The sequence below is a fragment of the Rhyacophila brunnea genome, unplaced genomic scaffold, assembly GCF_057557595.1.
Source record: "Rhyacophila brunnea isolate RB1 unplaced genomic scaffold, BYU_Rbru_1.0 scaffold_6, whole genome shotgun sequence".
In the NCBI taxonomy this organism is placed as follows: Eukaryota; Metazoa; Arthropoda; class Insecta; order Trichoptera; family Rhyacophilidae; genus Rhyacophila; species Rhyacophila brunnea.
In genome coordinates this window covers 35,791,845-35,818,991 of record NW_028233276.1, presented here as the reverse complement: position 1 = coordinate 35,818,991, position 27,147 = coordinate 35,791,845, and the positions used below count along the sequence as shown (strand labels likewise).

Sequence of the window (27,147 nt, the reverse complement as noted above, 5' to 3'; positions counted from 1 at the left end):
AATATTTGAAAATTGACTTTCCAAATGCTGCTCTCTCTGTAGAAATGCGATGTTTTATTTATGCGAAAAAGGATAATACATAAGCATAATAGCTGCCAAATTTTAGCATCCCGCAATTAAAAGTTATTAAACAAGGCATATTATTATGTTTTAAAATAATTGCTCTTACAGAACCGTGCAGCGAATATTTATCATCTGTGAAAAATGATAATTTTGTGTAGATATTATTATACTATCTCATTTATTAAATTTTATTTACAATGGTACTACCTACTAAACGATAGCTAATACAGGTATAATTAAAACAACATTAATATTTTTTTTCCTTTACTTTTTCTACCACATTTTGGAAATCTTCGAACGCATTCTCCGCGACATTTTTTATCGCTGATAACTTTATACAACTTATATAACAAGCGACAGTGTCCGCCAACGGCTAGATAATAATCGAATAAGAAATGCCAGCCCTTACTTCCCGAAAGGGTTGAAAGCGGCATTTGGCAGGCGGGCAATTGGACGGAACTAATTCAACCCTTACGCAAAAGAAAATAGATATATATCCAGAGGGTTAATGACTCAATAAAAAAAAATCATCCATTTTCAAAACAATGTCAATGTATATTCCAAACTATGGGAGTAGTAATATTATCAGTCAGTAGGCCAAAATTCACAACGGAGTGTGAAGACAACTTTACAAATTACAAATTTAAGACGTTCACCACATGACAGTTTAAAAAAACATAGTATAAAAACAGTATTTAAAAAAAGAAAGAAATATACGCAGTATTAAAAAGAACAGTATAAAGAATTAATACAAACATTATAAAGTAGATGTATGGAAGTACACCGAATGAGCTTTTACAATACATACACCGTTTAAAAGATCTTAATCGCTTTGCAATAATTACTGGCATATGTAAATAAAATTCAGCACATCTTTAAAAAGCGTAATGACTTGAAGTGAGTGATTTTTTTACGCTGGCAACCGGGGAAAGAGGGATGATGTTAGCGGCAACTGGGAAAAGGCGGGAGGACGTCATGATGAGCGGGGGAGAAAAAACAATTATTCAACGGTCTCGGGTGACAAAGAGCGACGCGCCGAGTGATAATGGCTTCCGCGGAGGGTAGACTGAGGAGAGGTCGGCCAACAAATCGCTGGCTGGATCTGCGTTCAGATAATCGTGAGGAATGCGAAGGAGGCATGTCGCCGATAGACGATAAAAAGAGAGGTGCACGTATAAATCTTATGAAACGAGTGTTGTTTTTATCGGATTGATTAACGACTGATGTTTCGATTTTTTAAATAGTGAAAGGGTGAGAACCAATGTGGCTCGTTTACATTAGGTGACCAGCAACCCTAAAACTAGTAGAAATTGATATACATATTAAAATATAATCAGATAAGGTTACGTTGGCAATTCTGCTCCTCATAAAATGAATATTCTTAACTTACTACTTACATTAATACCGTTGACGGAGTGTACCTACTTGGTGGAATTTAAATTTAAATTGATTTCAGTTTTGTACTATTATATTTGTATAAAAACAAATAATATATTATATTAATAAATATATTAAAAATAGCGCACAGTAGCTTTTATTTTTAGGTAAGTACTTACCTAATTTTATTAAGTTTCTAACACTGGATACATTAAGAGTGGATATCTAATGAACCACGTAATTTCCAAATACTTCAAATTTCTAGTATAAGTTGTTAAGTATACTTATTATCTTTATAAGGTTTTCATATTCAGTTATTGTATTAATTTGTTATATAAACGATTACTAACTGTATTCTGTGACAGTGTGAGATTAGAAGAATGTGCATAGCACCTGAAGATGCCGAAAGGTTAAACGCGGGCCGCAAAAAAATACTAAAATGAAAAAATACAAAACTTTAATCAATTAGAACTTAACTTACATTTTTATTAAAATAAATTTATAGTTGTGAAGTTGATTTTTACAGTTTTAAAATACTACTTAACAAAAATATTGATATTAGGAACGTTTTAGCGTTTAAAAAAATATAAAGGTAAGTCTAATGGATTTAAGTTTTGTACTATTCCAATTTAAGTCCTTTTTTGCAACTTTCCGCAAAGGCGAAACCCGGGTCGCAAAAAACGACTTAAATGGAATAGTACAAAACTTAAATTCATTAGAATTTAAATTCAAATTCCACCAAGTACCTTTGGTCGATAGTATTAATATTATAAATAGAAGTAGTGTAATATCCTTTTACACAGACGTAACCGGGCATAAACATTAATATATTATATTTATTATAAGTAGAAATTAAATATCATGTTTTATTTTAATTATTATATCATAATCCTATCATATTATAAAAACATTTCCTACACTATGAGCATTTTTTATATAAAACTGTAAAGCTATTATTTGTCTCCTAATCACATAATATGGAGTTAATGTTAATTATTGTTTTAATGTGTCAAAATTGGTCAAATATTAATAAGAGTAGGTATATCATAGTATGTCAACAAGATATTTTGTATGGATTGCAATGCAAAATTATAGTTCGCTAGTTCACTAGCGAATGTAACCGAAGGTATGTATGTAGACTGTAGGGTATGTATTGTGTAGGAATGTATCGACGAAAATTTCAATACAATTTGAAGCAAGATTTGAATATTATGTTCGTGAGTTTATTAATGGTTTTGTACGAGTTATAAAATGAATTTAAGAATTATAAAATTGAATATCAAGTAACTGTCTGTTACATAAACGCAATCCTACTACAATTTACAAGGAAAATACACATAACAGCAAAAATTAATCAAACAAGAGCTTCTGAAAGCTCCGCCAACAGACACAAAATAAAATTACAGAAAAGAATAATCCCCATTGAAGAAATGTTAAATCACGCCAGTCTGGCTATTATATTTTCTTTCCGGCAAGTCTGCAGTCGAGGGAAGACGAAAAAAACATAAATGAAAAAATCACTCGACGAGATAAGTAAAAAATAAAATCCTCAGACAACGCTAAGCGTCGGCGAAAAGTGTTTAGTGAATTGAGTGTTAGCAGTGAGATCGGAAACATTTTACAGATATAGTATATGAATAATATTTACGGACAGATGGTTTAAGATTTCTTTTATATCTACTCGATTTTGACTGTGCATATATAATTAATTGAGTACTCGACACCGAAATGGGATGTCCGACGAAGAGACGACGGAACGCAGGGATCTCAAAAGATTTGTTGGCACGTTTGTTCATATTTTATATTATTCCCTTTGAAATACAGATTTATTTCTCGTATTCGATTTCACGATTCGACAATTCAGAGTCATGGCCTAGACCAGTGATCGGCAAACCGCGGCTCGCGAGCCGCATGTGGCTCTTTGGGTATTGGCGTACGGCTCTTTGCCAAATTCCCAATTTTTACAAAAATGCTGGATTTAACAAGCAAATAATTATGGTGCTCAAAAATTGTAGGTCTTGCCACCAATATTGAGGATTTGAAGAGAGAAAAATGCAATTTAATTTCACAATAGTGAAATTGTGGGGCGCTCTAAAAGATCTACATAAAATAGATACTACGATTTTCAATACATATTATAGAATAGCTTTTCGAACTCATATTCGAGTCTACATAATAATATGTATGTGAACAATCATTTTCAAACATGAACAATATAAATAGCACTTAGAGAAGCCAAATAACCGATGAGATTTTTTTGGAGTCGCGCCTGAAATTAAAAACTACAAGTTAAAAACATGTAATATTAAGTAATTACGTTATTTTTATTCGGGAAATTTTCTTCACTTAATAAATAAACAATTATAAAATTATACAAATTTATATAAAATTATATAAATTATAAAATGTAAGTAATTAAATCATTTAAATAAATCATAATATTTTTAAAAATATACGTATGGCTCTCGAAATTTTTTTAACCGTTGTGCCACTCATGTTTGGCTCTTTTGATTCAAGAGTTTGCCGACCCCTGGCCTAGACAACACAAACATATACCCCTCAAAACCAACTCGCATCGCACCAGAATGTCTTAATCGAGCGTATCACGAGGCCCTACGTTTCATGTGAAGCATCAGCAGTTCTTTACGCCTTAAAATGTCTCAGACGCAGATAACCAAGACTAAAGTCGCCACGCACATATGCTTTGACAGAGTTTACAGAGACTTTATAATAAAAGTGCCCATGGGAGAGAGGAGCATAATGAACTAACAAAAACAAATGATACTAATTAATAAATATATGCTATAAAAAACAAAGCTAAAACAATATGAACATACATACAAAACTATGTGAAGAGATCTTCACGTCACCAATAAGACGCCAAAAATAGATAGCGATATAATGTATAGATACTATTCATTTAGAAACGTCGTCTACAAAAAACCAACAGTTTTCTACCCCAACTCCAAAATTAAAGCGCGGAAAATACGACAAGGAAACGTTTATGAAAGATAGCGTCTACTTAGGGGTCGCAAATCGCAATGAAGGGTGAGCAGTAACCATAATAATAATATGCTCTTCTAAAAAAGCGGGAAGTTCGCAAGTTGTATAATATTACTCCGAGAAAGCTTACACACATTCATACAGCTCTCAAAGTACGGCGGGAGCTTTTTTGCGCTTTGCATTTTATTTAAATCTAAGACGGCAACGTTATTAATGAAAGACGATGTGACATTAGGAATTTAAGTGCTTTAATAAGAATACTGGCATTTCGCTGTATTTTTAAATATTCTTTGCGGTTGATGTTATGGTATTAAAGCTAAGTGCACACGTGTAAGGCTAGTTAAACTTAATTTAAAATCAACAATTTATCTATATAAAGAGTAATTCGATTGTTTTTCTGAAATCTTTATAGTCTGTAATAAAAGGACGAGTAAATTAATTACTCATTTAGTAATTTAATAAAAACACAATTTATTCAGTATATAAGTTCAATGCCTAATATAATAAAGACCAGTGGGTCTATGATGAAAGTGATAATTAATATTATCAAACTTAGGGTAGGTTTGTATCAAAGTATTATTAGCACTTAATTGTTACAATAAGTGCTAATACTTTGATACAAACCGAGCCTAAGTTTGATAATATGTATCACTTTAGCGGACGATAAGTATAGAATAGACCCACAGGAGCAGATTCATCCACTGGAATATGTTATTAGGCATCGCAATAGCCTCAGTAATTTACTCTATATTTTAGATGTTGCAGAATTGATGTGGATGGCACAGAATCTACTGTAATATTATTGTTTTACCAGTATAATATATTTTTGTCTGCGTGTCAAAATTATGAACCATTATCCACCAGCTACCTGTTCCCACTCCGCCATACGAAATTTTTGATATTAAACGTCAACGGCTCTTAATTTTTATGATTTAATATTAGCGATTATTATAAATTACCTCTGCGACACCGCAAGATTACGTCGCTATAGGATTGGTTTGTCGAATATCCGTTTTTGTCGAAATCGACCTTTTAATGCAGAATGATTTTTTGTATCTAAATGGACCAGAACCATCCTTTTTTTTAAATTGCTTTGTAATGGAAACAGCATTCATATGCTGTAAAAACAACAATTTAAATACCTTCATGTATTTAAATATAGGATAATCAAATTTGTTTTTCGTCTCCTGAACATTTGACATTTGGTCTATTCGACAAACCAATCATACAGTGACGATTAGACACTAGTGAAAAACAATTTAGTCGTCTTTGAGAGAATTTCCACTAAAATATCACTGAGAATTTCCACCTAAACCGATTTTCGTCTCACATATTGTGAAATGAAATGCTGGGAACATTTAATTTCTTGGATATCGAATACCTCTTTACCATAATATTAATTATGTAGATAATGTGCAGTGCATTAATGGGAACGACATGACCATTGGCGATAAAACAAGGGCTTTCGGGGAAATAATGGAAACGAAATAATAAGTTACGACTCGACTGTTCACACGGCACCCGATTATACTATCAAGTCACGGCTGGAAACTCGTTAACTCCTTGAGACCGGGTGAGTAAAATTAACATTTAAAAAAAATATTTAATATATCACTAAAACCAATACGCTTGGTCCGTAACTGGAGGGATTCTAATGAATTGCGTGTATTGAAAACACTTGTAGGCGATTCCAAAACATGGTTGAATCAGTAAACGGAGAAAAAATAATGTTTCGTACGGTGGCGCTATGAAAATGAGGGCTATCATTTTTAAAGTTTGGTTATGATCTACGTACAACCAGTGCTCCCTCTAATATTTTTACTTAGCGCTACAAGACCATTTCTTAAATGGTGTTAACCGTATTTTTTTGGACACTAATAGCCGAGTGATAACATGTCGTTAGTAAAATATAATATTTTAAGAATCATCAGGACCATTTTAGTGTGCTTCAATGGGACATTGTTAACTGATTACAACTCAATGGAAAATGTCCCTTAAAGCGGATGAAACCGGTTTTAATGATTAAGAAATTGTGTGCAAATGTACTGATTTTTTTTAAAATTTTAATTAATACCCAACACCTAAAACTCACACTTATTCACTTGCCAAAGTTAAATTGGTAAGGTACTAGTTTGTAACACTAGATTGTAGAACAAAATTTCTTTAAAAAAAAAAAATTTGGCTACATTTCAAAATCAGCCAAGTCCACCTTTAGGTATTTTTTGTGAATTCCTGAAGAACTACTGCTTTCTAACATTTCTGCATTATCGAAATGTTGAACTTATTAATTTTCGAAATAATATAAACTTTCACCCTTGTGACTGTGTACTTGAGAAAACAAAAAGCTGTTTTTCTCCTATTCATATATTATGGACTTGGCTGATTTTGAAATTTAGCGACACAATTATAGACCATAATTATACACCGAGTATTTTCTGTAATGCATAACTAGGAGAAAATTGCGTTTATCATATACTGTTATTTGCATTTTTGTGATTATTCATCTAAACATTGTAAATTAATAAAAATCGCAGGTAGTATGAAAACTTGTTTTTCGCTTTTAACACTAACGATAGCCAATAGTAGTTCAATTTAGAAAGCGTTTCAGAGAGTATTATAAGGGCCATTAGTTAAAATCTGTCGTAATTAAGTATGGTACCTTTAGTGGTCTATGTGCGTGGGCGCGAAACTAGAGATGCAGGTTCGATTCCTCCGGGGTGTCTCGCTTTTTTCAAAAACATTTTTTCTATTGGTTATAATATGTTTTCTCAGAAGTGTTTTCAAAATTATGTATGTTCACTAATGTAAACCTTATGCCGGGTCCACACTGGCAACATGTTGCGCGACAACATCGTTAAACTTTACGATAAGTATGATAATTATCGTAAAATTTAACGAGGTTGTCGCGCGACATGTTGCCAGTGTGGACCCGGCATTATGTACACCCTGGCAAAGCAATCTCAGAGCACAAGGCAATGGTGTTACATAGGTTTATCAACTATTAAATGAAGAATAAACACTAAGTTTACTACGTGTTGTAAAATAATTTGTACGAGTATATATAGTAATTACCAAGTCATTGACATATTTTATAAAAAAAATATAATTATATATACATATAACAAAATATTGATTTAAAAAAATGTGTGGTCATTGAGGAGTTATCGTGTCTGGTGATAATGAATAATAATCTAATAATTTTAGTTCCCACAGCGTAGCGGATTGGTGGCATGTCCATCCACTGGCTGTATGGTAGCAGACCAGCTCCTTGGGAGTCGCGGTGGGCGCAGAAGCCCCGCAACACGTCCAGCTGCACCGGGTAATGAAGAAGCGACCAGACCAGTAAGTAATTTTGGCGAAACCATAACGCTTCGATGCGCTTTCAATTCAAAATGCAATAATGAACAGTAAGTGGGTATCTTTTCGTTATAATGATTTTCATTGCACTCGTTATATTTTTTAAAACCACTTCAGTTTGGTCTGTATGCAACAAAAAATGCTTGACTTTACTGCTAAATAAAAAAAATATCCGATTAAGGCAATTTGAAGGGTTTTTTTTTTAATTTTATTTTTAAATACGTGTAGGCATTTTCTAAACATGAGTTAAACTTAAACGAACTGATGCGTATCATGAATCATGGTTAATCCAGAATATAATATAATAGGTATATATGCGTGCATAAATAAATATTGAATAAAAAAAAATTACAATAATATGCAGAAAATACTGTCCAAACCCGCAGAACCACGGATTCGACTTTTGTCTTGTATAATGCATTAGTTATCAATTAAATTTAATTATGCTCTTTATTTTCCAGACTTTGGGCAAAGATACCTGCAAATGGTCACTTGAATAATTATTAGGTCATGCGTATGTTAGATTTAATAAAATTTTCGGAAAGAAATAAATTAGTTTGGTTTTTGTATTTCAAAATATTATATTTTAAGCAAACATATTTTTTGTATCTTATAATTTATTGATTTTATATTTTACGTGAAAATATGCTCCAGTTGCGATGACAAATATTATTACTACGGGAAATACATTGTCATATCTACATATTAAGGAATCTGTCCGCAAGGCCTGTTTGTATGTTATTACTTTAAAAAAATATAGATAATGTATCGAAGTAACGGTACCTACCAGTGTTGTTATCAATGGCAAAGGTTCGATACTAGGGTATTGAAGTATCGACATTTTTTTTATATTCATTTGACAAATCAATGACAATGGACAGTTTTAAGCAAAACAATTGTGACAATGTCCCAAAGTCACCGAGAATTCCAACGAATCAGGTGTACAAACCTCCAAATGGCCGTTAGCGTCACGACCCTTTCATGGAGTTTTGATTCGTACACACTGCTACACTGTTTCCGTGACGTCTGGGGAGATGTCCAGAGCGCCGCCATGAATTATGCATACGATTTTTGGGTATTTTTGAAGATTTCTTTAAAATAGAAATCGTGATTAGTCAACTGACCGCTATGGAAAGACTACATCGAACAAAGCGATTGATGAATACCATTTTGATGTTATTATTGCTACCAGCATGTAATAATAATTATATATATCTTTTGAGTTTTATCACCAAAATCACATACCTATTTATAATAAAGACTCTTAATAAATACTTTAACGCTGTTGCTATAAAACTCGACAGAATAAATAGTAAACGATTGATTTTAATTTTAACCTAGATCTGTAAATATATTTAATATAATATGTATTATTATATCCTTATACATGCTACATTTATATGTGCATACTAAGTATAAATTAATAATCAGTTATACCACATGCACATCAGCATTAATTACTGTTGGTGCTCCAGCAATGATGGGGCTGCAAAAACGGATGCATTTCACATTGCAAGAGAGATGAATGATGAATCCTTCGCGTACTACTTTAATATTATTCATCAAGAAGCATTATGTGCCAGAATACATTTGAACATGTCATGAATGTTGTTCTGAAAAATAATCAACAATATTCGAACAAATCCTTTATTAAACATAATATTTAAAGCCCTCGTAGAAAAGGACAAATCCTCACAAGTTGGTTCAGTAAGGTAAGGGCAAAGCTGTTTTTTTTAATCTCTTCCCTAATAATTTCAAAAATATTATTAATCTTTAGGGGCGGCAGGTTATATGAAAGTATGGTGAGGCAGGCTGGTAATCAATTGTGGCAAAATTTCCACGTTAACATTATATTATATGGGTAAGTTATAATGACCAAAGTAAATAATCCTCCTTGATGACCTGCATTGTCGGCTATTGTTGGCCTGCTTCATTCAGTTGTATGAGTGAGCCGATTCTTTGACCTGCATTTTTTTTATCGCGTCGCTATTTCTCGTAAGTTGTCGGCTATTGTTGGCCTGCTTCATTCAGTTGTATGAGTGAACCGATTCTTTGCCCCTCTTTTTATTTATTACCTCTATGATTATTCTAAATCTCAAATGCGCCCGCGATCGCAATGAGGGTAAGAACTCCTGAGTTATACGACATACCAATAACATAATTGTTTATGATAACGACGGGAATCGGGATCATAAATAAGTAGTCATGAACTATATTTTATATGATTATCTAAATATTTCACCATACGGGCCACAAGTATTATGATTGCACTGTTGTTTTTAAGCAAGGAGAATGAGTCGTATATCACAAATCATACTACAAAGATGACAGACAAAAATTAATATTAATATCAATATTTAGATAATAACTGGGTTACAACAGATATAAGTAGGTAAGTATATGATAATGGATTATTTATATTAACACTTAAATCTGAAGCAATCGTAAACTTATCCATAAACAGTTTGTATAGTATGAGATTATGGTCTACATATATTATATTGAATTATAAAAAACAAAAATAACACAAAAGAAATCAATCAATAGCTACAATTTGAGGCACAAAACAATATCTATTTGTCGACACTTCCGATGCTACAGATATCAATTTATTATAGACAAAGTCCGATGGCGTTATAAATCGTGTTATCAATTGCAATTAACACGGCCGTTAACGACGCGCATCGATTTGACACTTCAATTAAATCAATGGCTTTATTGACCGCACTAAATTACACCCACGTGGCCGCAGCGGTAGACGGTACACGTCGAAGAGTGGATGTTACAACGAGGGGATACGGTACAACGCGCAATGTCATTCCAACGAAAAAAACAACGATCTAATACAAGTATTATTTTGATGTTATATTTTTAACTGTTAGATGCACATACAAAGAGAATAAGTTAAAAAATGACCACTTGATTACTACAACCACCAAGAAATTGTAGTCATTAAGTATCTTAACATGTTCGATCCAAAGCGGAACTTATGAGAACATATTGGGAGAATGGAGGTTGCATTATCAAACATTTTACGAGATATCGTTGATAGCCAGTCGCCCATTGGGTCATTGCACTGAATCAAATACATACTGAAAAACAACCGCCCCCACTGACCACTCCCCGCAAGTGCGAACCCGCAACCCTCAACTTTGTCGACAAAGACTGCCGGCGTGTTCAAAAAAATCCGGATTAGTATTTCTTTCAATATTCTGGACATAGTGATAAATAATAAACATAATATGAGGATGTGGGATTACGCCTACAAGTCACAGCATAGTATTTTATTACAACAACAAAAAAACTCTATGACAACAGAACATATTAGTATAGGTATTACAACTCGGCCATCTTCAATTTCTTGATTTCGCCAATTTATAAAGTACTAACCAGAAGGTAATTTATCTTGTCGATGATTCTATGAATAACTCAAATATCAAGTAAATAGACAAAGTGAGTATTACTGGGGAAAAAAAAGAGCTGACTTGACACCATTGTTAATGCATTAATTGCGTTAATTACAAGGTTAATTACTGATCAATTCAGTATGAATTAATTTTCCAACTAGCAAGGTGTGTTTTTTAATTACTTTGTGAGTTTAAATCCAACTGTCATTGCGAAAGAAAATACATATATTTCTTATTACATAATTAACTATTGTTATTGATTACGTTTAATTTGATCAAAATTACTATAATATAATATATTCATTTACCCTATACAGCTTATCCTGATTGGTTACAAAGTTTACTTCGCCTACCGAATCCCCTATTATATACACCAGTAATTCAGTTAAGCGTATGTACAATAATGTAATAAAATTGTGAGGACACTCTCCAATCTATCCCGTAGTCTTGTTTGGGCCACTAATATAATTGCCCAATTGTTCTTATAATGGGCTACACGTCTGAATGTGACATGTCAACTTTGTAACGCTTAACTTTAACAAATAGGCGTTAATATAAACCAGGGATTGGAGGCTCAAATACGAGTATGTAACTACGTACAGTTTACTTGTCTAAGTGAAATTTATGGTTTTAACGTGATATAAAACCAAATTTCAATACATTCACTATTTTCGGTGGCTTGTGCGAGTAGCGAGAATTCCAATCCACGTATATCTCTACAAAATGCTTACCAAGATTTTGTACACACTATCTTACTGTTCAGACTAAAATATTTTCAATTAAATAATATTTTATTAAAGACTTCAATAATACACAGCATTTAAAAATACAAGATTATACAATACGTAACTTGGAACACCCTCCAAAGCATATAAATAAGAAAATAATGTAATTTAAACAAAATTATTAGTCCATGGTTAAAACTAAAAATTGGAGATCTTGTCGCAAAAAAAACGTCAATTATGAACGGCATTTAAAAAGGGAATGGGACAACTGGATCCCGGACAATTGGACGCCGCACTGTCGTAGACACGTATACAGAACGTAGACGACGTATTTTAATCAGTTTCTATCTACTACTTAGTAGTTTTAATTCAACATAATGTATTTTTATTGCGGATTGAGAATTACCAGGCCTAAGGCTTTATATAAAATAAAAAAACTCTTTTTTTCGTTGGAACTTAAACATATGCACGATTAAATCATTATTTACGTCTGCATATTTACATTCTCACCAACTATTAAATCATAATATAATAATTTAAATATAAATAATAATATTAAATATTTTTTAAGGTACCTATAAGTACCTAACGTCTATTTATTTTCGAATTCCGTGGCATCCAGTTGTCTGGTGCCAAATCGTCCTAGACCCTTTAAAAACACATCAGTGGATCTATTCTATACATAAGGCGGTTATCGACCGCTAAAGTGATAAATAACATCACTTTTTATCATATTTATATATTGAGGTATTATAGTAATTACAAGAAGTTAACCGTCTTAACTGTCTATCTCGCTCTAAAAATTAACGGGAATGGGTCGACTGGCCTCCGGACAATAATTGGACGCCGCACTGTCGTAGACACGTATACAGAACGTAGACGAGGTATTTTAATCAGTTTCTATCTACTACTTAGTAGTTTGAATTCATTTTACTCTTAACATAATGTATTCTTTATCGCGGATTGAGAATTACCATGTCTAAGGCTTTATTTATATAAAATAAAAAACTCTTTTTTCGTTGGAACTTAAACAGATGCACGATGAAATCATTGTTTACGTCTGCATATTTACATTCTCACCAACTATTAAATCAAAATATAATCATTTAAATATAAATAATAATATTCAATATTTTTTTTAAAAGTACCTATAAGTACATAACGTCTATTTCTTTTCGAATTCCGTGGCGTCCAGTCGTCCGGTGCCAAATCTTCCTAGACCCAAATTAACACAGCCAAGAGAGCGGCTGCAACATAGCACTTTTTGACGGTTTAGTTAGGCGGTTAGCTTATTGTAACAATTAACCTCCTCAATACATAAATATAATAAACTACCGTCGATAGCTGCCTTGTGTATAGAATAGCTTCGCAGATGTGAGGTTGTTGTTAAATATCTGCACGAGACGTTGAGTGGCCTGAATTTATCGAGTAATCAAGTATCACTGGTAAAATATTAATCAAACGGCTGCCTTCCGTGAATAACACTCAGTTATATTCCCAGTTTCAACTACAATACACACTAATTATTAGTGCAGGCTAGCTTTTTAAATTACCAATGATAGAGGTGCCAAAATTGTAAAACGTTGAGATCCGGTGTTGCGTTGTCTCACGTGATCGCCTACGATATAATCGAAAATAAAATGACCGCAATTATAATGTGATTTGAACAAAAATACATACATAACAATATGCAATGATAATAATGAAAACGTGTGAACAAAACGTGATAGATATCAAACGTCTGATCGTGTCACATCCATTAAACATCGGTGTTTTCGTAAAAATGGAAAATAAAAAAACATTTTATTTTCAAGACGGCCCGAGGGTTTCGATTTCAAGAATATCGTGCCGATTAGAAACTGAGAAATTTTAATATTATTTTTGTGTCATTGCGCCTCTTTAATGTCAAAGGTGTGAAGCTGTTTGTTTCAAAGTCAGTTGTTGTCACCATACTTCGCCATTTTAAGGTGACGCATCAGTGAAACGCCAAATAATTCTCAACTGTACGCGCGACGAAATTTTGTACTCGCTTCGCATTCATAGAGAGAACGTTGAGTCAGACATACGTCACTTTGCTGCGTGATGGCGACGGGCCAATTAATTCTAAAATCGTGTAAAGATGACTAAAAACGTTACCCATTTACTTTAAAAAGAAAACATGTCAATGAATATATTATTATTGTTACTAATAGAATAATAAACAGAACGTAAAATGGACGTATGTTGGATTTATATGAGAAATAATATTTCGTTTGACAGGCGTCTTTTGCACCCGCGACCCGCAATCCGCACATCGCCTAGCAACGATCTTTTTAGACCGTGCCTCAACTAATGCATGGCCTTAAGATAATCTCAAAAAACTGGCCGAGCACATTTTTTAGGACTGCAAATAAAATATTGTTCTTTTTGTAAACAGATTATAGTAAACACTTGAGTAAAAAAAACAGAATAGTGGAACATTAAAGTTGCAGTAACAGCGCATTGAATGAAGGATTCTTGTAATAATTGAAATGTATATGTATAAAAATACTTAGATCCATATAAAATTTTGCACATTTTCATCACGAGGAACGAAGTATTTTTCTAGATCATTAAACTGATAAGGTCTTACGTATGAATACGTCTACCAAAAGAAACATTAATTTAAAAATAATTACAAGATAAAAAGAACTTGTTATATACAACATTTTTAAATTTTCTGTTGAATTATTATGCTCAAACTTGTACTTGATATGAAGTAAATAAAAAAACAAACAAACAAACAAATATAGAATACTGAAATGTCATTTTGACATTTCATTTTGATTTCCATAGTAATGCACGTATATATTAACAATTTAGTTGCTAGGACCACCCACTTAGCAACCAATAATAGTCTTTTGCTTTTTACGGATTTTTCTGAAATAACTTTCCATACAAAACAGAATTAACTGAAAATGAATTCAATTCTGCTTAAAGATGGCTAAAAAAAATTATGCATTGGCATCGTGTTCTGATATATTCTAAAAGTTTCAAATGTCTAGCTAGTCGGGAAGTTAGTCAAAAATCGATTGCAAGATTTGTACTGGACAAACAACCATCGGACAAATAAGAATACGAGCTAATAAAAACGTTGTAATAAGTAAGCGTTTGACTATAGGTCTAAGAAATAATAACTTTAGATATTTTATATAACCATACACAGTAAAAAAAAAACTTGCATAATGATCATATTTTGCGATAACAGATAAATTAAATTACGCAAAAACCTATATACTTTAATATACCTACGGCTGCATTTTATCTATCACGTTGAATTCTTTGAAAGCGTACCTAAACAGACTCTATAGGTACTGCACTGCTTTAGGATATTGTAGATATGATAAATTAATTATTCGGTTAATTTTTAAATATGAATATATTTTATAAGACCATTGTATTTAATGTGTATGATAAAAAAAAAGAATTGTTTGCCTGCACAGGTGTGCACTAAAAAATCTATTGTTTTTCCACCCCTGCAATTAAGGGCACGCTTCTAAAATCGTGTAAAGTGTATAATCGTGATCGCTGTTACTAAATTAATTTAAAAACAACATCACATCATAACAATTAAAACGACTTTACAAGAGAAATGAAACACATCGTTTGTATTTTTGTTATTTTGTGACTGGCACGAATTAACAGATCGATTTTCTATTAAATAATATAGAAATAATCTCCGAATTCGTGGATAAGGATTCGAGTTCCGAGTCAGGATTAGATTTGTTGTTTCTTTAATATGTGGTTAGATCCAGGGCATGGACTCAAATGGTTGACCGAATGACCTTTCGTTATTCACAATTGATTTTCGGAGAATTTTGAGCTTATGGTCTGGATAAAAATACTATAATATATAAGTAGTTAGGTAGGTGTATCAGCCAATGTTGCTCCTACCAAATAAATCCAATTGTTTTTAATTCTATAATATGGTACATCAGCACCAATTACAGTAGGTAGTGATACCCACCGCAGAAATACCCAGACATGAGGGAAGCACTCGCCCACTTTAAATTAGGTTTTGATATCCTAACGATTTAACATAATCCGTAGATTAACAACTTAGCCTAACACGACATTAAAAATAGCTATCCAATAATAATAATAACATCGACGCTTAGGCCGCGTGTATACGACAACCACTAGACGTTACCACAAATAGCAGGAACTCGTGGGTTTAGTGTGTATTATGCATGGATGGCTTGGACATGGGGATATCGTGCAGGTAATGCGCGGGTATTGTACCCCCGTTTGCCCGGCAGAGAAGGGATGCACGGGGAATGTATGCGTAGCCTACCATTTATGTCACGGTACTATGCGTAGACGCCATTGTGTGGTCAGATACGCCTGCGACTTCCTGATAGTTGTGGTAACATCTAGTGGTCGTCGTGTGCGGAAATGCTTAATGTACAAGAAATCCAAAAAATGAACGTAGCGCAACGCGATAAGGAGAGATGCTTCTTGCGTTCAGCGCTAAAAGACTATACAAGAAACCAGTGGCTAAGGGTGCAGACAAGATATTGTGTATGTTGCTGATTTGGTTAAATGACAATAGGCCGGACATGTCGCTCGAAAAAATGCAGTCATACAGTGGTACACGTGTAGCACTAAACTACCACAGGTCCGTATTAAACCATATCGACACAGGCGCGCACACAAGGGTTGGGGTTTTCGGGTCCGAACGCCCCCAGAAACGGAAAAAATACAAAATATTTAGATGAATGGAATATTACTTCTTCGTTTTAGTCAGCACCTCATGACTCAGGACTGAGACGAGGATGACCTGGGTATTCTACGACATGCAAGGCCTGTGACCACTGGAAGAACCGTGACACTCATAAATTGGTGCAATTATCTAGGGCATCTAATATGTGCTTTAAGGCGATACTTCAGTGAAATGGCAAATAATTTTCAACTATAGGCGCGACGAAATTTTCGTCTCGCTGGCACTCGGAGACCGAACGTCGAGGTGTGAATACGTAAATTTGTTTCGTGATGGCGACGGGGGTATTAATTCTTAAATCGTGTAAAGATGACTAAAAACGTTACCCATTTACATTAAAAAGAAAACATGTCAATGAATATATTATTATTGTCACTAATAAAACAATAAACAGAACATTAAATGGTCGCATGTTGGATTTATATGACAAATTATATTTCGTTCGGCATGCGTCATTTGCACCCGCGACCCGCAATCCGCGCATCGCCTAGCCACGATCTTTTTAGACCATGCCTCAACTGATGTATAGCCTTAATATTCCGATGCGACGTGTCTGAAAAACTACACAGCGCGGACGATACAAATGGACACTAACAATCCTAGTGATTATGACTGTTACACCAAGGGAAATTGATAACCACTTATGTAACTCGTAGGTGAATCTTCAGGACAGGCATTTTAGTACAGTTGAAGCGATGCGAAGCTATAAGTAGTAGGCGGGGTAAACATATTAAGTCAGTGGCAACTGATAGATTTTTTTACCCCGCCCCCTCACACGGCCTTAAAATTGATAAAAATAATTTATTGGTATTTTTTGAAAGTGGATCTCAAACATTTTTTCTGTATGCGCCGCCTAGTAGAACGAGATAACGTGGAACCTTCTGATAGCTGATGATGATGTAAAAACATAAGGCGAACATTGAGTGTCAGTTAAAATCAGCACTTAATGGGGAATAATGGTAAATGTGCTAAAAGAATTAATGTAACGGAGGTAATGGATATCGATACTATCAGGGGTGATTGTCCTGGCAATGGTCTATCAGAGTCCAAAGTCACGGTAAACAGATCCGAATCGAGGCTTTGCTTGACACGCTAGCGGCAAGTTCACAGTTCGCGTGACAGCTTTGCATACATTCTGCATTGGCTATTATGCATATTATCATTTATTATGACTGAGACTACAGTAGAGTTTGTGTGCTGGAAATGACCTTCTAGTGTTAATCACGTTAAGTAAAACAGATCTCATACTAATATGTCGTATAATATTTAATATCCGACGTGAATTTGCGACTCCGAAATTAAAAATCAATAAATAGTTGATAGGGATTACTAAACTTTATTTATTGTACATATAATGATGACCATGACAAATTACAAATTCATAGCGTTCACGACATGACATAAAAAATAATTACAAGATAAAAAGAACTTTTTATATACGTTTTTAAATTTTCTGTTGAATTATTATGCTCAATATGCTCAAACTTGTACTTGATATGAAGTAAATAAAAAACAAACAAACAAAATATAGAATACTGAAATGAAATGTTAAATTTTATTTTGATTTCCATAGTAACGCAAGTATATATTAATAATTTAGTTGCTAGGACCACCTCCTTAGCAACCAATAATAGTCTTTTACTTTTTACGGATTTTTCTGAAATAACTTTCCATACAAAACAGAATTAACTAAAAATGAATTCAATTCTGCTTAAAGATGGCTAAAAGTATTAAAAGAATGCATTGGCATCGTGTTCTGATCTGTAATGATCTGTAAAAGTTTCAAATGTCTAGCTAGTCGGGAAGTTAGTTAAAAATCGATTGCAAGATTTGTACTGGACAAACAACCACCAGACAAACAAGAATACGAGCTAATAAAAACGGTGTAATAAGTGTATTTCACAGTATTTAAATATACGTGTAAGTAAAAAAAATTGAAACATACCAAAACTCATCTCACGTAACTGGATAATACCTATCAATATCCGAAGCGATTTTATTAAACATAGTTATTGCGGCCCTAATTCACTTTGTTAATGGAAAGTTAGTGTGCATGTTTCCGATTTCTAAGATAATTATCAAGGACACAAAGGAAATACAGTCAAGAATGGCGGAGTTTTCATTTACACCGCGTATATGTCGGAAAAAATGTGTAGTCATACATTTATAGACTACAGTATGTGAGCATACCTAAGAGAAACATAATATAAAATAAAGGGGTGTACATAAAAGGTGAATGTTTGAGTCATCTACGTTTCCCACGTACTTTCAAACGGTTACCACTTATATTTAATAAAACTAAAGCCTCGTCTTATTATGTACACATTTATACAATGTAAACATTTTTTCTGTTTCTGAAAAGTAGGTGGTTCACGATAAATTACATTTTCAGCACTAATGACTAGGTACATTTATTGAATTTTAATAAAATACTTTCATAATTTTCAGTAGCTTTGCAATGTCAAAAAGCTTGGGTCACAGAAGTGTGTCATATATGAAACGTTAATTGGGTAAAACCGCTAAAAGGCTAAATTCGACGTAGGTATCGCACGTGGAAATCAAGTTGCAATAATGCTTTGTATGTGCGATAAAATATTACGTGTATGCCAGCCATAATATTTTATGAATTCGAGCTGGCAGTAGACGTTCACCCATATCAGTTTCCCCAACAGTTCACCAATATAATTCATGATATAAAAGCAGCAATTCATTTGTAATCGAGATATCTCGAGAAAAAATACGAAAATTTGATTATCATTTCACGATATAGGTATTTGTTCAAAAATTTCTAGATTGTCATTTATCTCAAGTAAGTAATTGTTAATGATAATCTCGAGAATTCCAGATTTTTTTACCAGTAATGTATTTAAAAAATTGATTTGGAAGTAGCGTTGCCAACGTAACGCTTTTCTTGCCAGGATCCAGCGTTTGCCGGAGAAAACTTTCACTGGAAGAGATAAATAGTATATAGGTATAGTAAAATGCTGTCGTTTTGTTAAATAATTCGAGAAGGGAGTTTTTCCCCTGGAAACCTAAATAGATCTCGACTTTTTATTTCGAACAGAATTTGTGAAATAGTTAGGTGAAAAAAGCTCTTGACATAAAATGAATTCAACAATTAATATTAGTGTGTATTAAATAATAAAAATCTCGAGAATCGAAAAACGTCGAGATATAACAAGCTCTAAGCAGCAAAACTGCATCTTTATGACTATATTATTATTATTTTAAAACGAAAAGTGTACCCATAGGGCATAGATAGTGTAAAAATATAAATAAACCTTATATTTATCGCATTTGACAAGAAAATTTTTAATGGAATTAAAAAAATGTTCACTGAGTTAAGTAGGGGAGCAAGGGGTAATGGGAGCTTGCGGGTAATGGGAGCGACTGCAAAACAGGTACCATCTAACACTAAAATGACTCGGAAATAACCAAAACATCTTCGTCAATCGTCGGCTAAGCCCGTCGATCGCTGTCGACTGCTTAGTGGCACGTGCACGCGCGTGGCGAGTGGAAGTGTGTTTTGGGCTAGGTGCTTATATCAATTTACAATACATAAACATCAACGTAAGTACTTAAAATTTTACTTATTTCATCATATTTTGTGTCCATTGTATAGCCAGATACATGTATTTTTGTTTAGTAGTTTCAGAATCAAGGATTAAAATGGTTTGGTTACGTTATTTATCAATCTTCAAAGTGGTTGACATTCGGGTAATTGGAGCCTAGGTGGCTCCCATTACCCCTATATAAATTTCACACCTCTTTTACTAGTAGACAAGATTTTAATTGTTCCAGATGCCCAGAAATAGAAATCTGACGACTTTCAAGGCTGGTTGGACGGTGACTTCATTGGAAAATGCCCTCCGAAACCAGAAAGATTATATTTGTGTTTTTTGCTTAGTTCCATAACATGACGTATTGATTCTTTTGATATTTTTAGTACTAGAGCATATTTTTGTTGAATTACATTAGTAAATATTTAACATTTTATTGTACCTATGTCTGTTATAATGTGTATAAGTGTTTGTACGCATATTAAAATATGAAGCTCCCATTACATATTTGGTAAATTTTTGGCTCTCATTACCCTACATGTGGGGTAATTGGAGCCAAATGTGTTTTTTGGGAAAACGTTTTTTTTGTACCTTAGTTATAGAACTTTTGAGTGGAAATTGCATTAATATTATTACTATGTAACCAAAGGACTCATTTCAAGTCTTAATAATAAACGATTAGAACATTTTGTTACTTTTTTTCAACAATTTCCTTAGTAGGCTCCAATTCCCCCTTGCTCCCCTACATAGGTAAATAAATTAGATATAAATAAAAAAAATGTAATATTTACATGATAGAATCATATATAGAATTGAATATCTTTTATGTTTATAAAATGAAAGTATCAAACTCATAATAAATGCCATCTAACTGTCGAGGCAGGCGTTTGTGCGGTAGCCTACGCGACCTGCTACCGTCACAAAATCCACGTGCAGGGAGATATTTGGTACCTATATTTAATCAAACGGACCCAATTTATAATTTAAGTCCCACATTGTGGCTCTTTGTCGAATAGTGGAAGATAACCGTGAAATCATTAGGCAACAGGTACCGTCCGGTATTATTGAGAAATTCTTCGTATTTCAGAACCTTGCACCCTTGTGTAGTTCCCTCCACTTATTTCATTCAAAGTGGGTATATTTCGCCAAACACAATTATGCCGATCGAAGGCGATATTTTTTAATAATCGAGATGGAAGCGTAAACGAAAACTGAGAGAAATTGAAATGTAGGTTACCTGTGTGATAAAAATATAAATAATCAAAAAACAACGCACGCATGCTCAGTATTTAGAATACGGAAATAACGAAATTAAATCAACCTCATTTTGACTGCCAAATATATTAAGAATATTATACGTGTAAATTTATAATACCCACAGTTTCGCAAAAAATACGGATGATTTTAGTATTCGATAGACTTTTGACTTAATTCGCATGGGCATGGTATGGTGCATTCAGCCAATTTAGAATCGCACGGATATTACCGTTGTTTTGTGTAATGACCAAATTCATTCGAACTACCTTCTTCTAAGCTTGAATTCAATTAAACAGCATTAGGTACCCACTCTCATATATTTCTGAGACTTTTCTTCCAAAATAAAATTTTCCGTATATTCAGGCCACTGGCCTTTTTTATTTTTAAGCGTTGCGTAAGAATCAAAAATTTTACACGTCGTTCCAAGCTGCCATTTTAATAAATAAAAAAACGGTTCGGACCCTCTAAAATTCCAGGTTTCCGATTTCCGGTTATGGTTCTACCGGGATCCAGGACAGGAACTTGCTTTGCAGGACGATTGTATGTATTTAGTATACGTCAAAACACGTCGTTTAAACGGATCCCCTCTGCGAAAGTATTGTATTTTATACTGTATCCAATACTTTCACAGAAGAGATCCGTACGACGTATTTTTGACGTAAATATTATGAAAGTTTGCCTTCGTTGTACATAAAATACATACCTAAGTATTATATACAATCAATAACGTATTCAGTTTACAATAACTGCCAACAACATTTTACAGTAACACAATCGTTGTGTGCAATGGACGATAATGCCCGATGATCGTCCACGACAGTAGGGGTGTGTTTTCGTATTGGCGATATCAGTCCTGTAATTTAATCATTCGACCGGGGAAATACAAAACAATATTATATATAACAGAATTTCACAATACCGTATCAGCTGCGGTCAGATTGATGCCAAGCCCACCAGCCCTGGTGCTGAGCAGGAAGACGAAGATGTCGGAGCGCGCCTGGAAGTCCGCCACCATGTCTCGTCGGGCCGATATCTTACTGGAGCCGTCCAGCCGCATGTACTTGTGCTTCCGGTGCCACATGTACTCCTGGGTATAAAAAGAAAATATAAAATATTTTTACAGTAATTGTTAAAGAAGAATACAGTCCACAAATAAATATAATACGAGATTAGTCGACAATTCAAAAAAAACAATAGAATTAAAGAACTCGTTTTCGCGCTATTCGCGTCTACTAGAGACTTCATATTTTGATAGCGATTCCAGCACGTTTTTAGAATGGTTGAGTTGGTAGCCATATAAAATGTATGTTAAACGTTAGCTGTATAAACTAGGCGGCGGCCTGTTTTGAGATTTTGTTATACTATACATATTATATATTTTTGCGATTGTTCATCTAAATATTCTAAATATTGGTGATTACTCTTACTAAAAAAGTTGATTTCAGTACAGCTCTGTGAAAGAAATCTCAGGCCATACGTGCGATGCGTGCTATACATACATAATTTGCACTGTGAACTAACTCGTAATTAATTTAATCATTACCATTACCTTTGAGACACCCAAAGAAGATATCGGTGGACTTTAATAGTGCACACAATGTTAGGTGTTTAGTTTGCAAAAAGAAAACCTGGCAAATATCGATACACTTGACATATGAAAATAAATATGAAATTTAGATATTCTAACAACCCCTAAAGGGTTAACAAAATATACGTAGGTACGAGACGCTCAGTGGTTAAACCATTTACAATTCATAACATTAATCGAATTCCGTCGCTGTTTTTCAACATTTTATAGAATGGTTACCTGCAGTCAGTGATAGAAAACCAATACCAGCATGCCGTGCATCATTATTATCTCCAATAAATACTAAACTCGAATTGACAACAATAGTGGTCTGTTAGTATTTTAAGCAACCCCTACCCGACCAGTATTACTGTGAGTACCAAAAAGCCATAATGTATTGATAGTAATATTGACCATGTAAGTGGTGGAATACATGGTCGAATATTTAACCATCAGTATTGGCAGTACCATAGAGAATATGAGAAAATTGATATCATATTTAGATAAATATAATTTTATTGTTTCTTATCTGGTTATTCATTCATTGTCAACGATTAATTAATCTATTTTAATTTGATATTGCTAAAATTACAGCCAAAATGCCTTTGCACGATTATTCATTGCGGTTGACTGTGCTGCCGGATGAAATTAATTATTAATACGAAACATCAGTAAAATAAAATAAAAAAATTATGACAATTGGATGAATAGCCTTTAAAACATTAGTAAAAATTTAGTAAAAAGACGTTATTTTCATGAATACACTACTATTTCACTATTACTGGCGCGGTATTTACTGTCAGTAATACTAACCGTGTAGTCTGCTTTAAAGTCGAAAAAGTCTATAAAAATTTGAGCTTTCATCCAGAATTGTATAAGCAGCGAATTATGATGCTATGCTATGGAAGGGTAAGAAAGTATTGAGGATAAGTATTAAAGATATTATTATGTATTATTATCTTCGGGGGTAGAATAGAACAGGTACCAATGTAGACGATAGAGGAAGAGAATTTTAGATCGAATGTGTGTCGATTCGGGTCATTATTTTATAACAATACTTACAAAATATTACAAAACTTATGATTCTACTTACCTACTATCTGAAACGAGCATTTTTAACGAATAACGAGTAGCATTTTGGCATATCAAAATAAAGGGCAAACATGGTTCGAATTCCGATCAAGGGAAGTTTTCATATGATTTATTCAATACGCTGTATTGAAAATTGTAAAATGGAATTCTACTGTGGTGACATTCACACGATAGATTTTCAACCGCAGATGTCGCAGACACTTTTATAGCACGAATTCGAACCGCCAGGAACCAGCAGTAAAAATGGCCAATCGAACAAGTGAAATTTCACGAAGTGCATAGAGAAGTTACTAAAATTCACAAAATGTAGCTTAAACAAACATGAAAATCAATTAAGATAAATCGACCCCATAATCGATTACTCAACTCAATATGCAGTACACGTTACGTCATAATGAAGAACGAATGATTCCAGAGACAAGTCAACCATCTCTTCACCGCCACGTAAACGTCAGTTCAATGGATATAATAATAATTCATGAAAATCGTTTTCTAATGCCACGGGTTCCCCACAGCGCATGTTCCGATGTGCAAACAATCGCGTGGGGGACGTGCAAAACACAGCCGCTATTGGAAAATAATTACACACGTCAGGGGGGGACACCATATCAATCACACGGCCGCCGCGGATCCATGCTATTATACTTCATTATCGTTAAATTGTTATATGGCAACTCCTACGGATCATCGATTGCACTATCATTTGGTGTTGCATTAGGTAGGTATGCAGCGAAAATACTCACGAGTTTCTGTTAAATGGCATTGTAAACATTATGAACAATGTGTGAATACATTCTAATACATTATGGTATTCTAATAAATTATTTCTTGTTAAAGGTTAAATTTAAGTTGACAAAGGTGTGGAGAGAAAATAATGCCGAATGCATTCATTGAACACGAATTAATATAATTTTTAACGAGATTGAAATTAAGTTTACCATCTTTCAAGATGCTGTCGTAGCACAGTATGTACGAGTGCTAATTTATGGTATATTATTAGTGAATACTAATACCATTTATAGGTACTATTGATGCTAAACATTCCTTCGTAAACCACTAATTTTTCAGTTCTCATTCAGTATAAACAATGTTTCATAAAATGTTACATACAATAATTATTTTACCAGTAAATAATTCCCCTAAAGGGGAGGCTTCGATTATGCTTAGCACTCAGTGGCGAAGAGTGGAGGTAGGCTGTTAAGATCCGACATAAATAATGCATATTACATTATATAAATTATTGAACTAAGACTACATATTGCAAATAGTGTTTCTTAGTTTTTTTTAATTCAATTAAAAGTGATTAAACCCAGCGTAGACCAAGCCATAATAAATAGGAAAAAATATTCATCTATCTATATTGCCATTAAATCATACACCATTTTAGATATTTTAGAGATAGAATAATATTTTGTATCGATTATGGTTAGGTATGAGCCTTAATGAATTATAAAAAAACTAACTTACAACATTTGAAATGTGTATTCTTAATTCATTGAAAACAAATAAGTATGACTGAAAAAGTGCGCACAGTTTATGGCGGATCTTACCAGCCTACCTCCACACATCGCCGCTGATAGCACTAGTTACATACGTGCTACCGACGCCACCTTGGAAAGCAGCGGCCGATTTAAAATTCTCAACCATTAAAAAAGTGCTTGCGATGCACAGTAAATTAAAAAGTGTCGAAACAATAATCAATTCAATAAACTCACAATTAAAAATCTTACATTTTAAATGTTTTTAAAAAAAATCCTACCCTCATGCTTAGTAACCATCCTGGATACGATACATAATTATTATTATTGTTATTAAAATGTGTATGTTTTAATGTTCTTCAAAGTGTATTTAAAATATTTTTCGATGTTTTCAGCCGTTAATGAATGAGATATGGCTGAAAAACTAAAAATCGTCCACCATTTTCCAAGATGGCAGTCTTAGTTCAGTATGTACGACTGTTGATTTTACTAGGCACTGGGCACTAGCACTTATGTAAAGCTCTCCCATTAGAGAAATTATTTGCGGGTTAGCGGTTATTGTTATATTCACCTAATGACTGGGATATAATCCAAGGATTGATAAATCTATTCGGGGTTGCAATCTATATAATATAAGACAGGAGCGTATATTAACTACGGCGAGATGTTCATATTGTCTCCTCCACGCAATATAATCTTCCTAAAATACGAGAGCGATACCTGCACACAATTCTTGTGCCCTGTGCCTGATATTGAGAATGAATTTTATTCTTAATTTCCAGTGGTAGTTAATGTATGTCGTAACACGATTTTAATCTACACAAGGTTTTAATATATGGCAATTCAAATTATATTGTACATCGACAATATTCAACAATAATTCGATTATACTATCACTTATAGTTACAAATTGCGAGATATATCGACCGTACAAAACATAATTGAATGTGTAATTTTACAAGCTTGTTATGTGCGGTATCGCATTAAAATGTTTCGCAATGACATCAAAAACATAGTAAATATATCGGAAATTATTCTAACATACAATTCGTTATTGCTCGTTATTAGACACCTACAACATCTAAATATTATTTCGAATATATATTATGAAGATTAGACAGAAAGAGATAAATAGCTGGTACAATATTAAAATGAGCACCCCAATGACTGTAATTGTTTATAATTATATTAAAATTTATTTTAAGTGATTAGGCTATTATTATACACAACTGCTAACTTTGATTTAGAATAGGCAAATAAATAGTAGAAAAAATCTCATTGAAACTATCCAAGCTTTTTCCTCGTCAGCACCCTCATGACTAGAGTCGGGTATTTCCCGAGAAAATCGCAATCTCGAGATTCGGGATTTCCCGAAATGATGAAATTTTGAATTCTCGAGATTCGGTATTTCCAGAAAAAAATTCTTGAGAATTCTCGAGATATCGGGAGATTTAAAAAAAACTGTAAAAATCCTAAAACCAGTGTAAAAACAGACAAATTCCAAAAAGTATGTTTTTTTTATC

The 27,147-nt window shown here is 33.4% G+C and overlaps 1 protein-coding gene across 1 annotated transcript in view; it reads right to left on the bottom strand.

Annotated features, from left to right (window-relative positions):
* Positions 1-27,147, bottom strand: part of Ino80 (chromatin-remodeling ATPase INO80) — a 175,928-nt gene that overhangs the window by 111,145 nt on the left and 37,636 nt on the right. The window contains exon 20 of the mRNA XM_085956528.1: positions 22,407-22,574. Coding sequence (XP_085812654.1) covers positions 22,407-22,574 — 168 coding nt within the window. The remainder of the gene's footprint in view (positions 1-22,406; positions 22,575-27,147) is intronic.